Genomic DNA, 17,194 nt, shown 5'->3' on the forward strand with positions numbered 1-17,194 from the left:
TCAGTTGAGACTAAGAGTGGTTCAGTAACTTGTCTTGCCCAAAAATGCCAGATAATAATAAGACAGTGCATCAGTCAGTAAAATTGAAATGATCACAATTCACAGCAACCTTAAAGCAGTTTACCATTTTACCGTAAACTAATCAACTTCTATCATTCCCCTTTACAGACAGCTAGTGTCCTTCATTTATTCAAAGCAGAAGGATCACACAAATGGGAGGGAGCATGGTGCAGTGGAGAGGTTTACAACCATGCCGGATTCTTCAAAGGAGTAACAACAGCCTTGACCTGCAAATAGTTATGAAGACTGTAGATTCCCTTCTCTCTACCTATTCCACTCATCTTGTAGCCACCGAAAGGAATCGCAGCATCAAACACATCAAAGCAATTCACCCACACAGTCCCAGCCCTTAACGCCCGTGTCAAGGTGTTGGCAGTGTTAATGTTTTTGGTGAAAACTCCAGCAGCAAGTCCATAACGCGTTGAATTAGCTCTTCGTATTACTTCATCAAGCTCCCTGATTAAAATGTGGAGTATAAGTCATGTCAGGAACACTACATAAGATGACACTTAACTAATGGAAGACTTGTCACTCACTTGAATTTCAAAATTGATTGCACTGGACCAAAGATCTCATCTTGTGCTATTAACATGTCATCCTGATCAAAATTAATAAGATTTGTGTCATGAATTGATACATTTTCATACATCATCTCTGTAGCTGTAAATTTTATATAAAACAAACAAGTACCTGGACATTTGAGAATACAGTAGGTTGGATGAAGTAACCTTTGGAGCCAAATCTTTCACCTCCACATTCAAGGGTAGCATTGCTTTCGATGCCAGATTTTATGTATCTAAGAACCTTCTGAAACTGCTCTGAGTCAATCTGTATTTACCACAAGGAAAAGAAAAGGCATCACTTAATACCAGCCTAATCTTTTGGCCACACATAATATCTTTGGTTGGGACCAGTACCTGGGGTCCTTGTTCGATACCCTTCTTGAAGGGATCACCAACAGTACGTTTCAAAGCACGAGCCTTTGCTTTTTCCAGAAATTCGTCGTATACACGCTCATGTACATAAGTACGAGAACCAGCACAGCAGCATTGCCCCTGTGTGGTATCCACATTTAAATGTTAGATTAGCTAGCATGTACGTGTTTGTATCCTACAAATCTGGCTCTGAGGAAAATCATTGAAAGGAACCTGATTAAAGAAGAGAGCAAAGTGTGCAAGCTCCACCGCCTGATCAATGTCAGCATCCTCACATATGATGAAAGGTGATTTCCCTCCGAGCTCTAATGTTACTGGCTTAAGATTGCTTTTTGCAGCCATTTCAAGAATAATCTTACCAGTGTCAGTCGATCCAGTAAAGGCAATCTGTGAAGAAAATTGCATGGTTTTAAGAGATTGGAATCTTGAAATTGATATTAATGGCTGAATTAAGATATATACTTCAAGAATACCTTGTCCACATCCATATGACTAGCAAGAGCAGCACCAGCAGTTGGGCCATAACCTGAAACTATATTTAAAACACCAGGAGGAAGACCGGCCTGCCATAGAGAATATCGAATAGATTACAAGATGAATGGAGATGAAAAAGATGAAGCACATATAAATTTCATGTTAGAAGGCTGAAAAAAGGCCTGGTGGGAGGTGGAGTAAAAGTCAGGACAGTTAGACACAATCATATTATGTTTGATTCCTCTTCCCAGTATTGATCTGTGATGTTTCTAAATGTTGCTGAAATCCTGCTCTGGTCAGATGTACATAGAGTCTCTCAAATAACACCTCTTTAGTATTACATTTAAGAGTAAAAAGTACTTTTGGAATTCATCAATCAACATAATAAAGAAACTGATCGATTTTGAATTCTAGTCCAATGATAAACATAGATCAAATCCAGGGCCTACTAGGCACGCATTCGGACACAATACATCTGAATCGTGTCAATGGTATGAAATGGATACAATTTCTCCCTTCAAAGCACATGTAGGAACTGATGTTGAAGTATGAATTATTAAGATAACAACGTTTAACAGTCACGGTAACTGGGAATGGACTTGATAAATCTCAACTAGGTAATGTGAACTGAGGTTACAGCCTTACAAAACACATTAACGAGGCTTACCTCTTGGAATAGCCTTGCCACATAAAGCGCAGTAAGAGGTGTCTGCTCGGCAGTTTTTAGGACAATAGTATTACCACATGCCAGTGCAGGTCCAACTTTCCAGGCAAACATGAGCAGAGGAAAGTTCCATGGAATAATCTGTCCTGCAACACCAATTGGTTCGTGCAGTGTATGCACATGGTAAGGTCCATCAGCTGGAACAGTTAGCCCATGGATTTTGTCTGCCCATCCTGGAAGAACAAAGGAAGAAAATCATTAGTAAAACCAACAATGCAATTAAACAATGAAATTCAAAATAGAACAAAATGGTTTAGACTCTCACCAGCATAGTAGTGAAACAAACGAGCAAACATTGGCAGTTCGGCCTTGGCAGCCTGCTCAAAAGGCTTGCCATTGTTCCATGTCTCAAGAGCTGCAAGCTCTTCACTATGTTTCTCAACCAAATCAGCAAACCGTAATAGTATCCTTGACCTTTCCTGATCAGGTGCAAGAGTAAATCAACATCCTTACAAAGTATAAACAATAAGAAAGCAGCACAATGTACTTATATTTATGTCAATCTAGTTTAACAAATCTTACATAAGCGGACATTTTTGGCCATGGTCCCTCATCAAAAGCCTTTCGAGCAGCAGCTACTGCACGATTGACATCTTCTGCATCACCCTCCGCCACGTGAGCAATTACTTCTCCAGTGCGAGGATCATAGGTTGGAAATGTTTTTCCTGATCAACAACCTCTACAACATTACATCTTTTCAAAATAAATTGAATATATGTTAATTCTTTCTGCTCTTCAGGATCATTACCTGACGCAGAATCAACAAAGTGGCCATTGATTAGAAGCCTAGTGTATTCAATATCAACAGATGGGGTGATCAACTTTTCAGTTGCTGCAGCAGTGCTGAACCTGCTCACAGTTCTCCCTGAAGATCACATCAGAAACAATTTCATTACACAAATGGAAGAAACATAAATTACAGGCTTAATGCACCCGAAGTATATCAAAGCACCAATCTTTCATTCCTGGGGTCTTACAAGATCAATAAAAGATTAAATCTTGCATCTTGATAATAACTTCCATACGACTAAAACCACAAGAGAGAAATTAAAAAAAAATACAAACCTAGAACTAGCATAGTAGCATATATAAAAATCAGACATATATACTAAAATAAAGCATGCAAGACATCATCATGAGCATAACAGAAAGTGAAGGAAACCCAAAGAGCTCTAGACTTGAGGACTGAAAGTCTCTAAAAAGGTAAAGGTGGCGCCACCTTGAGATAGAAGCTTAGAAGCAGACCCAGAAGTGAGAGAGCGAGAGAATAAGGAGGAGAGTCTCCGAGCTGCCATGTCCACAGAAAATAATCTCCCTTCAGAGTAGCCCTTATCCTATTCCCTCCTCTGTTTATATTACAGAGTCCTCTGTTGCTGCTCAAAAAAGTTTCCAAAGGAAACAAACACTTCACTCTCTCTCTCTCTCTCTCTCTCTCTCTCTCTCTCTCTCTCTCTCTCTCTCTCTCTCTCTCTCTCTAAACCAGTGAGTGACACCAACTCGACAACGTTACAAGTACCACCAACAATAATTATAAACAAAAAGAAGGGTTTTTCATTGGAAAATGCATTATTATTGAAGAAATGTGCCTCCTCCACCCTCCGGTCCTCCCAAGAAAATTGAGCCAGACAAGAGACAGGTGCTTAAGGTGAAATTGCATTCTGACAGAGACTTGTAATACAAACAAATCCGTATACTGAATATATTATCCGATTATTTGTACTCAATTATTTCCTATAATTTGTTCATCGAAATAGACAAACCTCCATGTACTCTACTGTTTACTCAATTTTCTTATTTTATTCTACAATCTCATTTATTTTTGCCACATATAAAAAGGTGTGTATGTACTATATGAGACATTCTTGGGTGGGGCAAACGCACCACCTAGCAAATGGGGCAGACCAATAAGAAGATGACACATGTTTATTTTTCCCATGTCAGCGTTGCAAAAGAAATATTGCCGGAATTCAAGAAAACCAAAACAGAGGATGAAATCCGACCAACCCCTCACCCAATTTTTTCCTCTCATCATCTTTCTCCTCCACCAGATCTGTCATTTAGATTATCGGTCGGCTCCCTGTCTCCCCCCATAGTTCAAATTCCTCCGGCAGCCTCAGTGCCGCTACTCCACTACTCTCGTCGTCGTCATCGCCACCAGTGCTTATCCCACATCAGCCGGCCGTCGCGTCCTCCGGCGCTCCGGTCTCCCCACTTGCTCAGGCCACCGCTCACCCTTCCTCTCCTATTCATGTCTCAATTCCGATCGCGAATGCTCCAGCCGCACCAGATCCTCATCTGATTCCAGCCCCTGCCGCGGCTCCTCAACCAATTATGCCTCCCGCACCTCTTGCGCCTCCACAACCTATGACAACTCATCTTCGTGACGACATTGTAAAGCCTCCGGTTCGCACTGATGGCACTGTAAGTATCCTCTTCCTCGAGCTTTTCTTACTGTAATTGATTCAACATAACCTACTTGTTATACATATGCATCAAAGCATGTGATGTGGCGTTCTGCTATGGCTGCTGAAATCAATGCACTCACGAAAAATAACACTTGGACATTGGTTCCTCCTTCCCCATCACAAAATACAGTTAGTTGCAAATGAGTGTTTCATGTGAAACACAATTCAGATGGCTCAGTTGAACGACACAAAGCTTGTCTTGTGGTTAAAGGGTTTCATCAACAACAAGGTATTGATTCTGAAGAAGCGTTTAGTCCTGTGATTAAACTTGCTACTATTAGTATTGTGCTTTGTCTTGCTGTTTCTAGAGGTTGTTCCATTCGACAATTAGATGCCAAAAATGCATTTCTTAATGGCTTTCTCAAAGAGGATGTATATGTGACCCAACCACATGGTTTCATTGATTTGATTCAGCCTTCTCATGTTTGCAAATTAAACAAAGAACTCTACGGCCTCAAGCAAGCTCCACATGCTTGGTTTCACATAATGGCTTTTTTCCTATTGTCGGCTGGTTTTGTTCAAAGCTTAGCAGACTCTTCTCTCTTCATTTTTTGACATAGGCCTCATGTTCTCTACTTGTTGTATGTCGATGATATTATTGTTACTGGCAGTGATAATTCCCATTTATGGATCCGAGACTTTGATTTTTGGACAATAGGGTTCATCGATGCGTTGGGACGTGGCTTTGATATCATGGACCTTGGTCCTCTGCATTATTTTCTTGGTATACAGGTCACCTCTCACGCCAATGGCCTTCACATTAGCCAACTCAAGTACGCTCATGATATGCTTGTGAAGCATGATATGATGCTTAGTCAACCAGTTAGCACCCCAATGTTTTTTAAGGCTCTATTCTCAGCCACCAAAGGCAACTATTTTCAAATGCCACAGAATTTCGCGAAATTGTTGGTTCTTTGCAATACTTGACAATCACTTTCCCTGACATTGCTTTCATAGTTAACTCTATCTCTCAATACATGAGTTAGCCACGCAAACCCCATCTCATTGTTGCCAAGTGTATTCTCAGGTACATCCTTGGTCATGGTTTGTTCTTCAGCCGACAATATCAATTAGCTTCTCTTGTTGCTTATTCAAATGTTGATTGGGCTGGTTGCCCCGATTCAAGACATTCAAACTCCAGTTACATATGTCACCTGACACAAACTTGATCTCATGTGCTCTAAAAAGCAACCTACCATTGCTCGTTCCAGCACTGAATCAGAATACCGGTCTCTCTCTCATGTCAGTGCAAAACGACTTGGTTAGCCTTCTTGCTTTATGAGTTAGGTGCTCGTATCCAATTTCCCATTCTTCTACATTGTGATAATCTTAGTGTCATATACATGGCTAATGATCTAGTTTTTCATGCCCGCTCTAAACACATAAAACTCGATTATCACTTTGTTTGTGAAAAAGTGGCGCTTAGTAGTCATCGGGTCTGCTTCATCCCATTTGTTGATCAACCAGCTGATTTACTTACCAAACCACTTCACAAGCATTGTCATGCTCTCTTTGCTAACATACTTGTCAGTCCGTGACCGTCAAGTTTCGGGGAAGGGGGGATGTTAAAGTTACTTTATCTTCTCCACCTATTGATCAATCCCCTTCATTGACTACCTACTGATATGGCTATTTCTATGTGCATCAATTATGCTATTTGATTGATTGCTAGAATCATCAGTTACATATTTGTATTCATAGTTGTCAACAATTGTAATCAATACTAGGATGTAGTGATTGGAGTCTGAAGTCTATATAATTGTAAATCTTGTATCATTCAGAATGAATGGAAATCATTTTCTACAATACTAACTGTTAATATGAGGCCTTTTATGAGGCTAAAACATCAGATTTACTCGCCTTACACTTAGCTCTTGAAGCCCTACTTCATTACTTTGAGTCTAATTAGGGTCTAAAAGCCCGATACATGCATTATTAGCTCTGTAATGACAGTTTTGTAATTTTAGTCACTACACTCTTTTTCTCCTATAAATAGACATATATACTCCACAAATTGGTAAGCCTTCATTCTCCAGTTTACTCCTACGTACTCTACATCTTCATGTAGCTGACTTAGGCATCAGAGGGTAAAATGTTGGTCAACCCAGTCTTCTCTTTTTACACCGTTTTCTCATGATTTTCAGGTTGTTGGAGATGGAACGCTTTCATGTGATACTCAAGATTCTAGCTCCGCAAGAATCTCACAGTAACATTTGGTACTAGAAGGAGGGTCCTTAGTGACACCACCTCATAGCTCACTATGTACAAATTTTAGGAGAGAGAAAGTAGATTTGAGACTTTTCTATGCAAGCATTGCAATGCCTCACCAACACCACTATCGTGCTCACCATCCTCTGGCAGGTCAAACATGACTTTTGCGTCATCTACTGACGCCGAAAAACAGCGACGCTGGCACGTCAGTACCCAGATTTACTATGGCACCCAGAGCTTCTCCTCCCAACCCACACACGCATAAGAACTTGTCGGCTGTACACTCATGTTTTTCCCCGCATCCGGCTCTGTGCCCCCGCGTGGCTGGAAACCCCGCATCGGGCTCCTTCTCCCGGCCACGATCTTCACCCGGCTGCCCGACCCATCTCCCGGCCAACAACGCCTTGACCCGGCTGGCGCCCCTTCTCCCGGTCGAAAACTCCCCCGCCCGGCCTTGCGACCCCAGCCGGCTCTCGCTCGGAGCTACTGACTCTACCTGGCCCCGCAGCTCCCTTGCTCGGAAAGCCCTTCACCCGGACTAACACTTCTCAACTCGGACGGCAGAGGCAAAACACCAAGGTCACCTTGACCAGGATTTCCTCTCCCGGCCCGACAACTCCATCTATTAATCATGCTTGGTGTTTTCCTGTTCTTCAATTTGAGGCACACTTGACTGCTTCTGAAGATCCAGATGTGATACCACTAATACTGAAGATTTTTGCATTCCCTGGTAATGTAACTGGAGTATATCGAGGTGCCATGATAGTTTGGCTGATTCCACTTGCAATTTTCGTTCTCAACTGCACATTGGAATTATCTTCTCTAAGCTCTTCACAGTTCAGTCCACCAATCTCGGGACTTGTGAGGTTATCGTTTCCTTTATGACTTCATCAATTCTAGAATATATCCATGTGGTACGACCTACTTTGCCTAACATATTCACAGAAGATGCATACTGTAACATCGGAATTATTGTTCTTTATATATGAGCTGGTGTCCTTGCAATCCAAGAAATATGCGCTTGCCTTTAGATATGATGATGTCTACAAGGGATATTTCTTGAGGTCCTTTTATGCTCCAAGTGATTTATTACCTGAATGATTATTTCCTCTTAAGTATGCCATGAAGCTATTACTAGCTATGGTGTTTGGAGCTAGTTTAATCCATGTCAAATAGTGGATTTCCTGAGACATCGCCACTGTATTGGTGCTCAACTTTTAAGATTATGATTAAGGCTAAAATGTTAATGGGTGACTATGAATCTAACAACATTCCCCTTGGAGCGTTTTTAATCATTCTTATTTGTCATTTTGATACGAACTGGTACATTACCAACTCATTTTCACAAGTGAGCTACCTTACTATGCATTGGCTGCACATGATTTGTTCTACAAAATGGTATCTTCAGTTGCTTCCGTGTGTTATGCATCATGCTATAGTTTGGTCAGAATATGGGCCTAGATCCCTTGCCGACTGCAGTTTGACAAGATTAATGTTTTTCTGTGCCACACCTAAATTGATAGAAACATTAGCAGCTTTAGCTTCCCAGACATATATATATTTTGCTTGGAATAGTTCAACCTCATAGATTGGACTATCAGTATACAAGTCTGCTGCCTTGACAAGAAAAGCATGGCTGGATAATCAGGGGCAAGAGGAACTTCTCTGTTTCAAGAGGGATGACAGAAATCAGCAAGTTGTCGTGGCCGAAAGTGACGTGATATACTCAAGACTCAATATTGAGGCCAAGGGACCACTCCACCCGCTGCCTTGTATATAGGTGTTATGGACGCATTCTTCCTCCCTCGACACAAATATACATATTTCTCCGGTGAGACACAACTACCACCGGCGACTCTTCTTATATGCGCAACAACAAGAGCTTTATCGGGTCTTTATGGCCGACATGCGAGTCTCATTCTTTAACTCCATTATTTATATATTTTATCTACAAAATTTTTAAGGGTCTCCGGTATATTTCTTTTTACACTTTTGAATTTTGATTACATTATCATCATGTACATTTTCCATTACATTTTTCCATTATGCCATATTTGCTAATCATTCTTGAGCATGCTTGCTACGTACGTGTTACCATACATGGGTAACGCTAAGCAGTGATGTCTCTCGGCTAACACCTAAAAAGATTACACCCAATAGCTATTCCCATGTTGATTTCCTACGACATATCTCAATGCATACTCTTAATGACTACTATTCATAACCTTTTATATGATTACTTGTGGCGGTATTCTTAAATGATTATTGAATGTCCTTAACTCCATATTGATTATAGTATGCTTACGCCTCATGGTTACGTCTCTCGGCTACACTTAAATGGACCCACCATATCCTAGGCAAATAGCCAGATCTATAGATACACTGACTACTCATCGGCCTCCGGGTCTAGCACTGGGATCCTAGGTCATTCACCAGTTTACTTCGGATCCATAGATGGCCCAATTGCTAGTTGGCCTCTGGGCCTAGCACTGGGATCCTATGTCATTCGCCAATTTACTCCGGATACATGGATGCCCCGACTACTAGTCGGCTCCAGGCCTAGCACTGGGATCCTAGGTCATTCGCCAATTTACTCCGGATCCATGGATGCCTCGACTACTAGTCGGCCTCCAGGCCTAGCACTGGGATCCTAGGTCATTCGCCAATTTATTCCGAATCCATGGATGCCCCGACTGCTAGTCGGTCTCCGGGCCTAGGATCTTAGATCATTCACCAGTTTACTCCAGATCCATGGATGCCCCGACTGCTAGTTGGCCTCCAGGCCTAACACTGGGATCCTAGGTCATTTGCCAGTTTACTCCAAATTCGTGGATACCTCAACTGCTCTAGCAAGCATCTGGGCCTAGGCACTGAGATCCCGAATACATCGCCAATTCGCAGAGGCCCCAACTGCTTTAGTAAACCTCTGGGCCTAGGCACTGCGATCCCGGATACATTGCTAAATTCACGGACGGCTCGACTGCTCTAGCAAGCCCCGGGCTTAGACTCTGGGAGACCATACCATATTACTACACACCCATGTCGATCTCTTACAACTTGTCTCCAAAGGGTGCCAACACCTGAGTATACTCCAAATAAGGTGTCCTGACACCTCTTCCAACCAACCGCGGTGAGTGCGCATACTCCCCGACACAGTTTTCTACTTCTCCACCCGGGCGAGTACTTACATTCCCCGACCCAGCTTCTAGTTCTCCACCCGGGCAAGTACTTACACTCTCCGGCTCGGCTTCTATCCTATCACCCGGGTGGGTGCGTGCACACCACCGTGACCCGAATACAGGGGGACTTCTGCATCCTACCCGCCACACACATCGCCATTATGATCCTCTGGATCATGACCACACATGTCACGCACTTTGTATATGCCGCCACATGTTCTCCCAAATGGTAACATTCACCTATATGTCTTTACTTCGGTCCTCCCAGGACCATACGTATCTCCTCATACGGTCTCTCTGCGACCTCGCATCATTGCGCATGTTTCTTTCCATATGATGAAATAACTCAACTAGTAAGAGCTTGCAACTATTAACCACAAGGTAGCGCCACCCGGTCCATCTCCTCTCTTGCTTGGGAACTTGGGGGACACGAGTCTGGTAGTGTCGCGGTTAGTGCTCCAGCACTCATTCAGGCTCGCACTCCCAATGTTTCCTTATTGATAAATTCCTCACCTAAGAGAGTTTGTTGACCGGGGACTTGTTAACATCACGCCTATTATGAGACTAAAACATCGAATTACTCACTTTGCACTTAGATTCTGAAGCCCTACTTCATTACTTTGAGTCCAATTGTAGCTAAAATCACGCTACATGCATTATTAGCCTTGTAAGGGCAGTTTGGTAGTTTAAGTCACCACACATTTTCTCCTATAAATAGACATCTTCACTCCACAAATTGGTAAGCCTCAATTCTCCACTTTACTCCTACATACTCTAAATCTTCATGTAACTAACTTAGACATTGAAGGCTGGCCAGTCTGGTCTTCTCCCTTTACACCGTTTGCTCATGATTTTCAAGTTATCGGAGATAGAACAATTTCCCATGATACTCAAGATTCTAGCTCCGTCGTAATCCCATAGTAACACTAACTCATGGATTCTGTGTGCACTAGTAGGAATTCCACATAAGATTGTTTAATTTTAGTTTTTCATCTCTTATGAGCCTAAAAGATTGTCCTCTTTCCCTCATCCGAGATCTACTAGATTTTTTTTCACCCAATCCAATGAGCCTTCTCAGTCCTCACTGACTACCACAACCAAAAGCAACAACTGTAACCGACTTAGATATACAATTAAAAGTGGGTGAAATAAAAATAAATTCTCCAAGGAGTCTTATTTTACAGAATTACCAGAAGAATAATTTTCTTGTTAAACATTGGCGGGATTCCGCTACATAAGAAGCTATATAGTATACACAGAAATTTTATCTGCTTTTTGGATAGCAAGGAATCCAAAAAATAAGTAATGTTCGCTCGCTCAGTCACAAAACATGAAGCAAAGCCTCTCTAGCCTGAGTAGCCTCATATATACACCTGGAGCCAAAATTACATGCATTGCGGCACGTACTCCCCACAATAATGTTTCCTAAAACGAGTCTCTTGCATGACAACCCTGTTTGATTTGGAGGAGGAACCCAAAACTTCCATCTTCGTTCGATCCTAATATCGGGATCACAAATTCACAATCCCCACAGCTAGAGAAATGATAACGTACCGCAACTAAACGTAGTCATTTGAGAAAACCAAGCTGAATAAGATTACAACGTCGACTTGCAGGGTTGGAGGATCTGGTAGCTGGCTATATAAAGACCCTAGTATTTGTGGTGCAGCACCCCAACATTAACAAAGAGCTAGCTATTAGTACTAGAGCAGAAGAAATCGACCAACTCGATCTGCAATGGCGACGGAGAATGGTATTGCTTCTGCAGGTTGGCCTGAGGAGGAAATCAACATTCCAATGGCTAAAGGGACTAGTACTTGTAACAATGGTAGTTTGGCTTCTGAGAATGGAAAGGTAGTGGAGGCAGCGAATGGTAAAACTGCATTTTCTGACGGATGGTATGCTTGTGCTACCACAGATTGGCCTGGTAAAGCTAGCCTTACCCATCCATGCCGGCACAACATATTATACGCAAGTAATTTCGTTGAAAACAGAAATGAATTAGTTTAACGCAAATTACATGCCTATATTTGATAAGCGCTCTATGGTACGTGCAGGACATGCTGAGTTGTACAAGATGGAAAACATTCTGATCCATGAGAGATCAGAATTCCAGGACATTTTGGTTTTTCAGGTTCTTCTAAAGCTTATACATGAGCTATAACTTGCCCATCAAGTATTAATCTAGCAGAGAAAGTGCCTCATGGAACTCATCATGTTTGGCTAATCAATTCATATGTATGTATGACAGTCACCGCAGCATGGAAAGGTAGTCATTTTGGATGGCTATATTCAACTCGCAGAGACAGATTAGTTTGCTTACCAGGAAATGATTTCTCACCTCCCTCTTTGTTCCATACCAAACCCGAAGAAGGTAACATACAATCTTTCAGATCAAACCAGTGTTGTGCATACCAAGTTAATTTGTCAACATGCATACACCTATTTTTCTCCAGGTATTGCTAGTTGGAGGTGGAGATGGAGGGATTTTGCCAGAAGTGTCACGCCATTCTTCCGTTGAACAAATCGAAATATGTGAAATTGACAAGATGCTCATAGATGCGAGCAGAATTTCTTCAAACAGCTAAAATACTAGAATACCACTAAGTTTGATCTGAACTGTAACCAAGCATATGAGATTTTGATATTTTCAGGTCTATAAGCGCTTCTTCCCTGACATTGCAGTTGGATATCAGAATCCAAGAGTGAATGTGCACATTGGTGACGGTATGACAAGGTTTTTAATTGTTTAGTTTACCCTAGCTAGTTATTAGAAGTCTATTACCACATATTTCTGTGTGCCTCACTATTGCCAACAAGCAGGAGTTGAATTCATCCAGTCAGTTCCTGATGGCACCTATGATGCCATTATACTTGATGCATTTGTGTATAGGTAAGCCATTTTCTCTTGCGATTCATTTCTGAAGTTCCATTTCAGAAACTTGACAGATTAAACCAAAAATCATACAGGGCCTGGAGACACAGAGCTTTCAGACCTTAACTTCTTGAAGTCAGTTGCACGAGCTCTTCGACCCAGCGGTGTCATGTCTACACCAGCTGAGAGCTACTGGCATAAGGATTTTGAGGAAATTACTCATGGCATATTAACGTGTCGCAAAGTTTTCAAGGGTTCTGTGAACTATGCTTGGACTACAGTTCCTACATATACAAGGCAAGAGCAGGAGAACTCATTTGCTTCACTCTCCACCGTTTTAGGTAACTACTAGAACTACTATTATTTGCTAATGTATCCATACCGTGGAATCTCTGTTTCCAGCGGCATCATCGGTTTCCTGCTTTGCTCCGCTGAAGGGTCAGCAGTGGACTTCAAACACCTTGTGAATCCACTAAACCTTGAGAATTATGGAGTGGCAAAGGTACCACCCAAGTTCTACAACTCAGGTACTGTGAATTCCTCTCATTTAAAAAATATTTGCAATGTACTCTCTCTTGTTGTGGGTGTTTGGGTCTCTAATTAGCTTGCTTTCCTCCATATTCAATTTTCCAGATGCACACTGCGGCATTCCAGCTCCCCACATTCGCAAAGAAAGCCATCAGAGGCTATTAGCTCCAAAATCTGATGAATCTACCATGGTGCAATAAGGAACTGAAGGATGGCTTCGCTTATCATATATTTATTGTTCATAACTTGTAACTGTGTAGACAAACTGCTTATTTTCATTATGATTTGGAAATTATCTCACAATTCAAATGGACATTGTGCTTTTAAGTTCATAATCCCAAATTTATGTGTTAAATGTACATCCTAAGTTCCATGGCACAAACACTCCCTTGTAGTGTTGATGCCTCTTCATGTGCGAACCTCAAACTACTGGTCCTAGGTAGACAAGTACTAACAAAATCACCAAAGTGATACCTTTCCATTATATCCTCCACCAAACAAGAAACACACCCTAGAAATTAGAAATATTCTAACAGTACAAATATCAAAAGTAGCGACCAATTGTTGAAATAATATGAGATGCAAAGGTTTCCCCAACAATATGAGCAAAAACTCAAGCTTCATCATGAATTACAAGGTACAGCTATAGTCAATAAGCATTTCCAATGTGTATATCAGATATCAGTAAAGTTATGAGTAAGATACAACACTATATATCAGTACAAAATATGAAAGATAAGATTTTGAGATATACCTGATGATCACGGTAACAAGCTACAACATAACAAAACTCAGCAATGTGGTAATTACTCGGAAATTCTACTCCGATTGTACTTGAATGCAAAAGTGGCATGGCCTCTATCAATAGGACTATATGTTATTTTGGAAGCTGCAATCCATCATAACTTCTTGTGCGCATTGACTATATACACAAAAATTGAGGGAAGAAGATATAAGTGGCTAGAAACACAAAACCCCAAGATCAGCTTCTTCACCAACTGCTGGCCGATGTGGATCAACCAAGTAAATTTGGCTTGCGCACTAAAAGTAGTACATGCTTGCTATTATGATAATTAGTTTCAATGATTCAATTGGTGATTGTTTGTTAATAGGCTTAGGAGGCTTAACTCTGCATGCCAAAACATTTTATCAACAGACATGTCAAAGATCAGTCACATTCTTGAGATAAAGAGAAAACAAAACATACATGAACAGACTCAGACAATCACCTGTTGATGTAAATAAAGCTAGCAATTAAGCCAATGCATAAAATGCCGACAACAACAACCGCATCTGGATTTATAGGTGCACAGGCCTCCCACCAACCAGTGCTCAAAACCCATGTATACATACCAGAATGCCCATTTTCTTGAAAAGTAAGGAGGATATACATGACTTGCAAACATGATCATTCATACACCTGGCAAAACAAAACTCATATCAGAAGTGCATAATTCTGAAAAGACTATTGACACTTCAATAAGCATATAAAGTATCATTAGCTTCAAATTGAACTCCAGGACCAGTCGCACAGAAAACTACTGGTTCTTACGGAAATGCAGTTGTCTGGCAACCTCTCAACTAACTTTACCAGCCAAAACTCTGAATGCTCTCTATATGTATGACATCATTGAACTTAGATACCTGTGATATATAGTTCATCCCTATTTAACATAAAACTGATGCCAAACTCATGTCCTTGATGCTTCCTCATAGAGAGAACATTATTTCAAATGATTATTCTTACTTTCTAGCATAAATCAAATACAGAAATACCAAACATACGAACAACTATAAACGTAAGCAATCAACATTCAATTATCAATCGACGCTTCAAAATTACCTCGAACAAGTGATCAAGAAAAAAGTGTGAGAAAGAACCAGCTGACACCAACAAGATGCATTGCAACTTTGTCAGGGGCACCTGCATTTACCACAAAACACATAATTTATATGTCACATTTATCTGTCAATACAATATCACAAACATAATAAAGATTCTTTCTTTGAAATGTAATGCAATAATGATCGAAACAGGGAAATAGGGATTCACCGGAGGGAAGGAATCGAGGAGCTTATGGAGGAGGAAGAGTCTGGAGAGCCAAGAGTAGAGAATACAAAGAGGGAGGCCGAGAATAATGACGTCGTATAAAGGGTGGTGGATGGTGTCAGCCAGCTCGGAACCGAAGTCGAAGCCGAAACCGCCAACGAGGGAGGCGAGCCATTCGGTAAAGGATCCGATGTCGGGGATGAAGAAGGAGTTGATGGTGTAGATCAAGGTATGGTGGGGGCAGAACCTACCATTGGTGAGAGTGGTAAGAGCCACACCGGAAGACATGGCGTACATCAGGTGAGGACCAGGACCCGGCATGGCTAAGTTGCCGCCGCCGACGAAGACAGAGATCAGATGTGTTTAATCGGGTCTTCTGAATTTGGATATCATCCGACACGAAACACGAGCTTCCATCAGAGACAGGAGTATTGTATCTCTCTGAGTTCATTCATTGTTGAAACACTTGCAACTATAATTGAATTTGTCCAGGAAATGGGAATCATTGAGATGGTTGTTAGAGAGAGACGGTTAAGGTTGTTTTGTTTGTTGAAACTTGAAACGAGGGAGGAGTTGGGCTCTGTAATGGGTTAGTTTGGGTTTGGGATCAGGCTTTAGTTTGGGTTTTGAAAATAGTAGTATAGTTCATTAAGAACCAATCACTCAAATCATACAATGTGAATGACTAAGATCAGAAGACGTTAATACAAATTCATGGTGGTCCTATGTTAAATTACTCGTATTGTACCGTGTACTTACTTATAGGGTCATGTATGAAAAAATGTATAGTCTCCGTAAGTTTAATGTTAATGTTATGTATGAGTATGCGACCATGGTCTATATTTAGTATATTATTCTAAAATGAAGAAAATATATCATCATCTACATGTACTAGAAGCTTAAAAAAGAGGTGTGTCAAGATTGTTCTCATCTGGCTCTATAGGGACATACTTATCGAGAGAAGCGAATCATTCATCTTCACATTTTAAAATATTGTTTCTTCTCGTTTAAGGGCATCAATTGTATCATCTATTCATGTAGGCGAGTTATAAATCATTTGAAAGTTGAAACAATGATATTGTAATTTGTAAGTAAGTGTATAATGCATCCACGCAATACTCAACGGAGAAACTTCAAAATTTCACGATTCTTTCGTAGAATTGAACAAACAAACTAGAAAATGATGTTGTAGACTTGTGGTTGATTTGTTTACTTGTCAGTAATGTTGATCTAGTTTTGGTTGAGACTAGGCAAGATCAAACTATCAGCAACCCTTAGTCCAAAAAGAAGAAAGTGTGATAATTGGGCAAACATCAGATAGTGAGGATAAGGATTGTGAGAAATACCTAACCAGAGGATCATAATATAATTTCCTCATTAGATATCATACAGGTGTGGGGTCCATAGTTTTTGTTACTCTTTTCTTTTAACGGATAAGGACTCTAGACCCATGCCCCCTTTTCTCCGGTCTCCCCACGTCATGCTCACGTCAAATAGAGCACACGAGAAGTAAATTTATCGACTACTATTTATCTGTTCATTTTGTGTCTAACTTTTTAAATTCATGTTATATGTTTTTTTCTAACTCATATTTATATAATAATTGAATAATTAGACACATGACATGAATTTAAAAAAATAGACAAAAAGTGAGCAAATAGAAAGTAATTAACAAATTTGTTTCCACCAAGGA

General features: G+C 40.8%; 2 protein-coding genes and 1 pseudogene across 3 annotated transcripts; 1 reads left to right on the forward strand and 2 right to left on the reverse strand.

Moving 5' to 3' along the window:
• Positions 1-60: 60 nt before the first annotated feature.
• Positions 61-3,610, reverse strand: LOC126794357 (aldehyde dehydrogenase family 2 member B4, mitochondrial). Its single transcript, XM_050521053.1, has 11 exons — positions 3,413-3,610; positions 2,942-3,058; positions 2,716-2,858; positions 2,459-2,612; positions 2,137-2,366; positions 1,469-1,558; positions 1,209-1,382; positions 978-1,115; positions 751-888; positions 597-658; positions 61-516 (listed from the first exon to the last, which is right to left on the reverse strand). The coding sequence occupies exons 1-11, from the start codon at positions 3,486-3,488 to the stop codon at positions 243-245; spliced, it is 1,596 nt and encodes a 531-aa protein (XP_050377010.1). The 5' UTR covers positions 3,489-3,610; the 3' UTR covers positions 61-242.
• Positions 3,611-11,785: 8,175 nt separating this feature from the next.
• On the forward strand, positions 11,786-13,616 carry LOC126795386 (spermidine synthase 1-like; annotated as a pseudogene).
• Positions 13,617-13,876: 260 nt separating this feature from the next.
• LOC126794960 (uncharacterized) lies at positions 13,877-16,054 on the reverse strand. 2 transcript variants are annotated; one of them, XM_050521760.1, is made up of 4 exons: positions 15,505-16,054; positions 15,294-15,375; positions 14,681-14,819; positions 13,877-14,580 (listed from the first exon to the last, which is right to left on the reverse strand). In XM_050521760.1, exons 1-4 carry the CDS (start codon positions 15,820-15,822, stop codon positions 14,493-14,495), a joined length of 627 nt encoding a protein of 208 aa, XP_050377717.1. In that variant the 5' UTR covers positions 15,823-16,054; the 3' UTR covers positions 13,877-14,492. The 2 variants fall into 2 exon arrangements, with proteins under 2 accessions (XP_050377717.1, XP_050377718.1); XM_050521761.1 differs by having other exon boundaries at positions 13,877-14,871; positions 15,295-15,375.
• Between the last annotated feature and the right edge of the window lie 1,140 nt (positions 16,055-17,194).

This window comes from Argentina anserina, chromosome 5 (assembly GCF_933775445.1).
Source record: "Argentina anserina chromosome 5, drPotAnse1.1, whole genome shotgun sequence".
Taxonomy (NCBI): Eukaryota; Viridiplantae; Streptophyta; class Magnoliopsida; order Rosales; family Rosaceae; genus Argentina; species Argentina anserina.

Bases quoted from the DNA above. Each gene is read 5' to 3' on its own strand.
- LOC126794357 (XM_050521053.1), bottom strand. From the start codon at position 3,488: ATGGCAGCTCGGAGACTCTCCTCCTTATTCTCTCGCTCTCTCACTTCT. The intron at 2,367-2,458 runs GTGAGAGTCTAA...TTGTTCTTCCAG, and splicing joins TTTGTTTCACTACTATGCTG to GATGGGCAGACAAAATCCAT. The intron at 659-750 runs GTACTTGTTTGT...AATTTTGATCAG, and splicing joins CTGTATTCTCAAATGTCCAG to GATGACATGTTAATAGCACA.
- LOC126794960 (XM_050521760.1), bottom strand. From the start codon at position 15,822: ATGCCGGGTCCTGGTCCTCACCTGATGTACGCCATGTCTTCCGGTGTG. The intron at 14,820-15,293 runs TAATTTTGAAGC...TTACTTTTCAAG, and splicing joins TCTTGATCACTTGTTCGAGG to AAAATGGGCATTCTGGTATG. The intron at 14,581-14,680 runs GTGATTGTCTGA...TTTGGCATGCAG, and splicing joins AGCTTTATTTACATCAACAG to AGTTAAGCCTCCTAAGCCTA.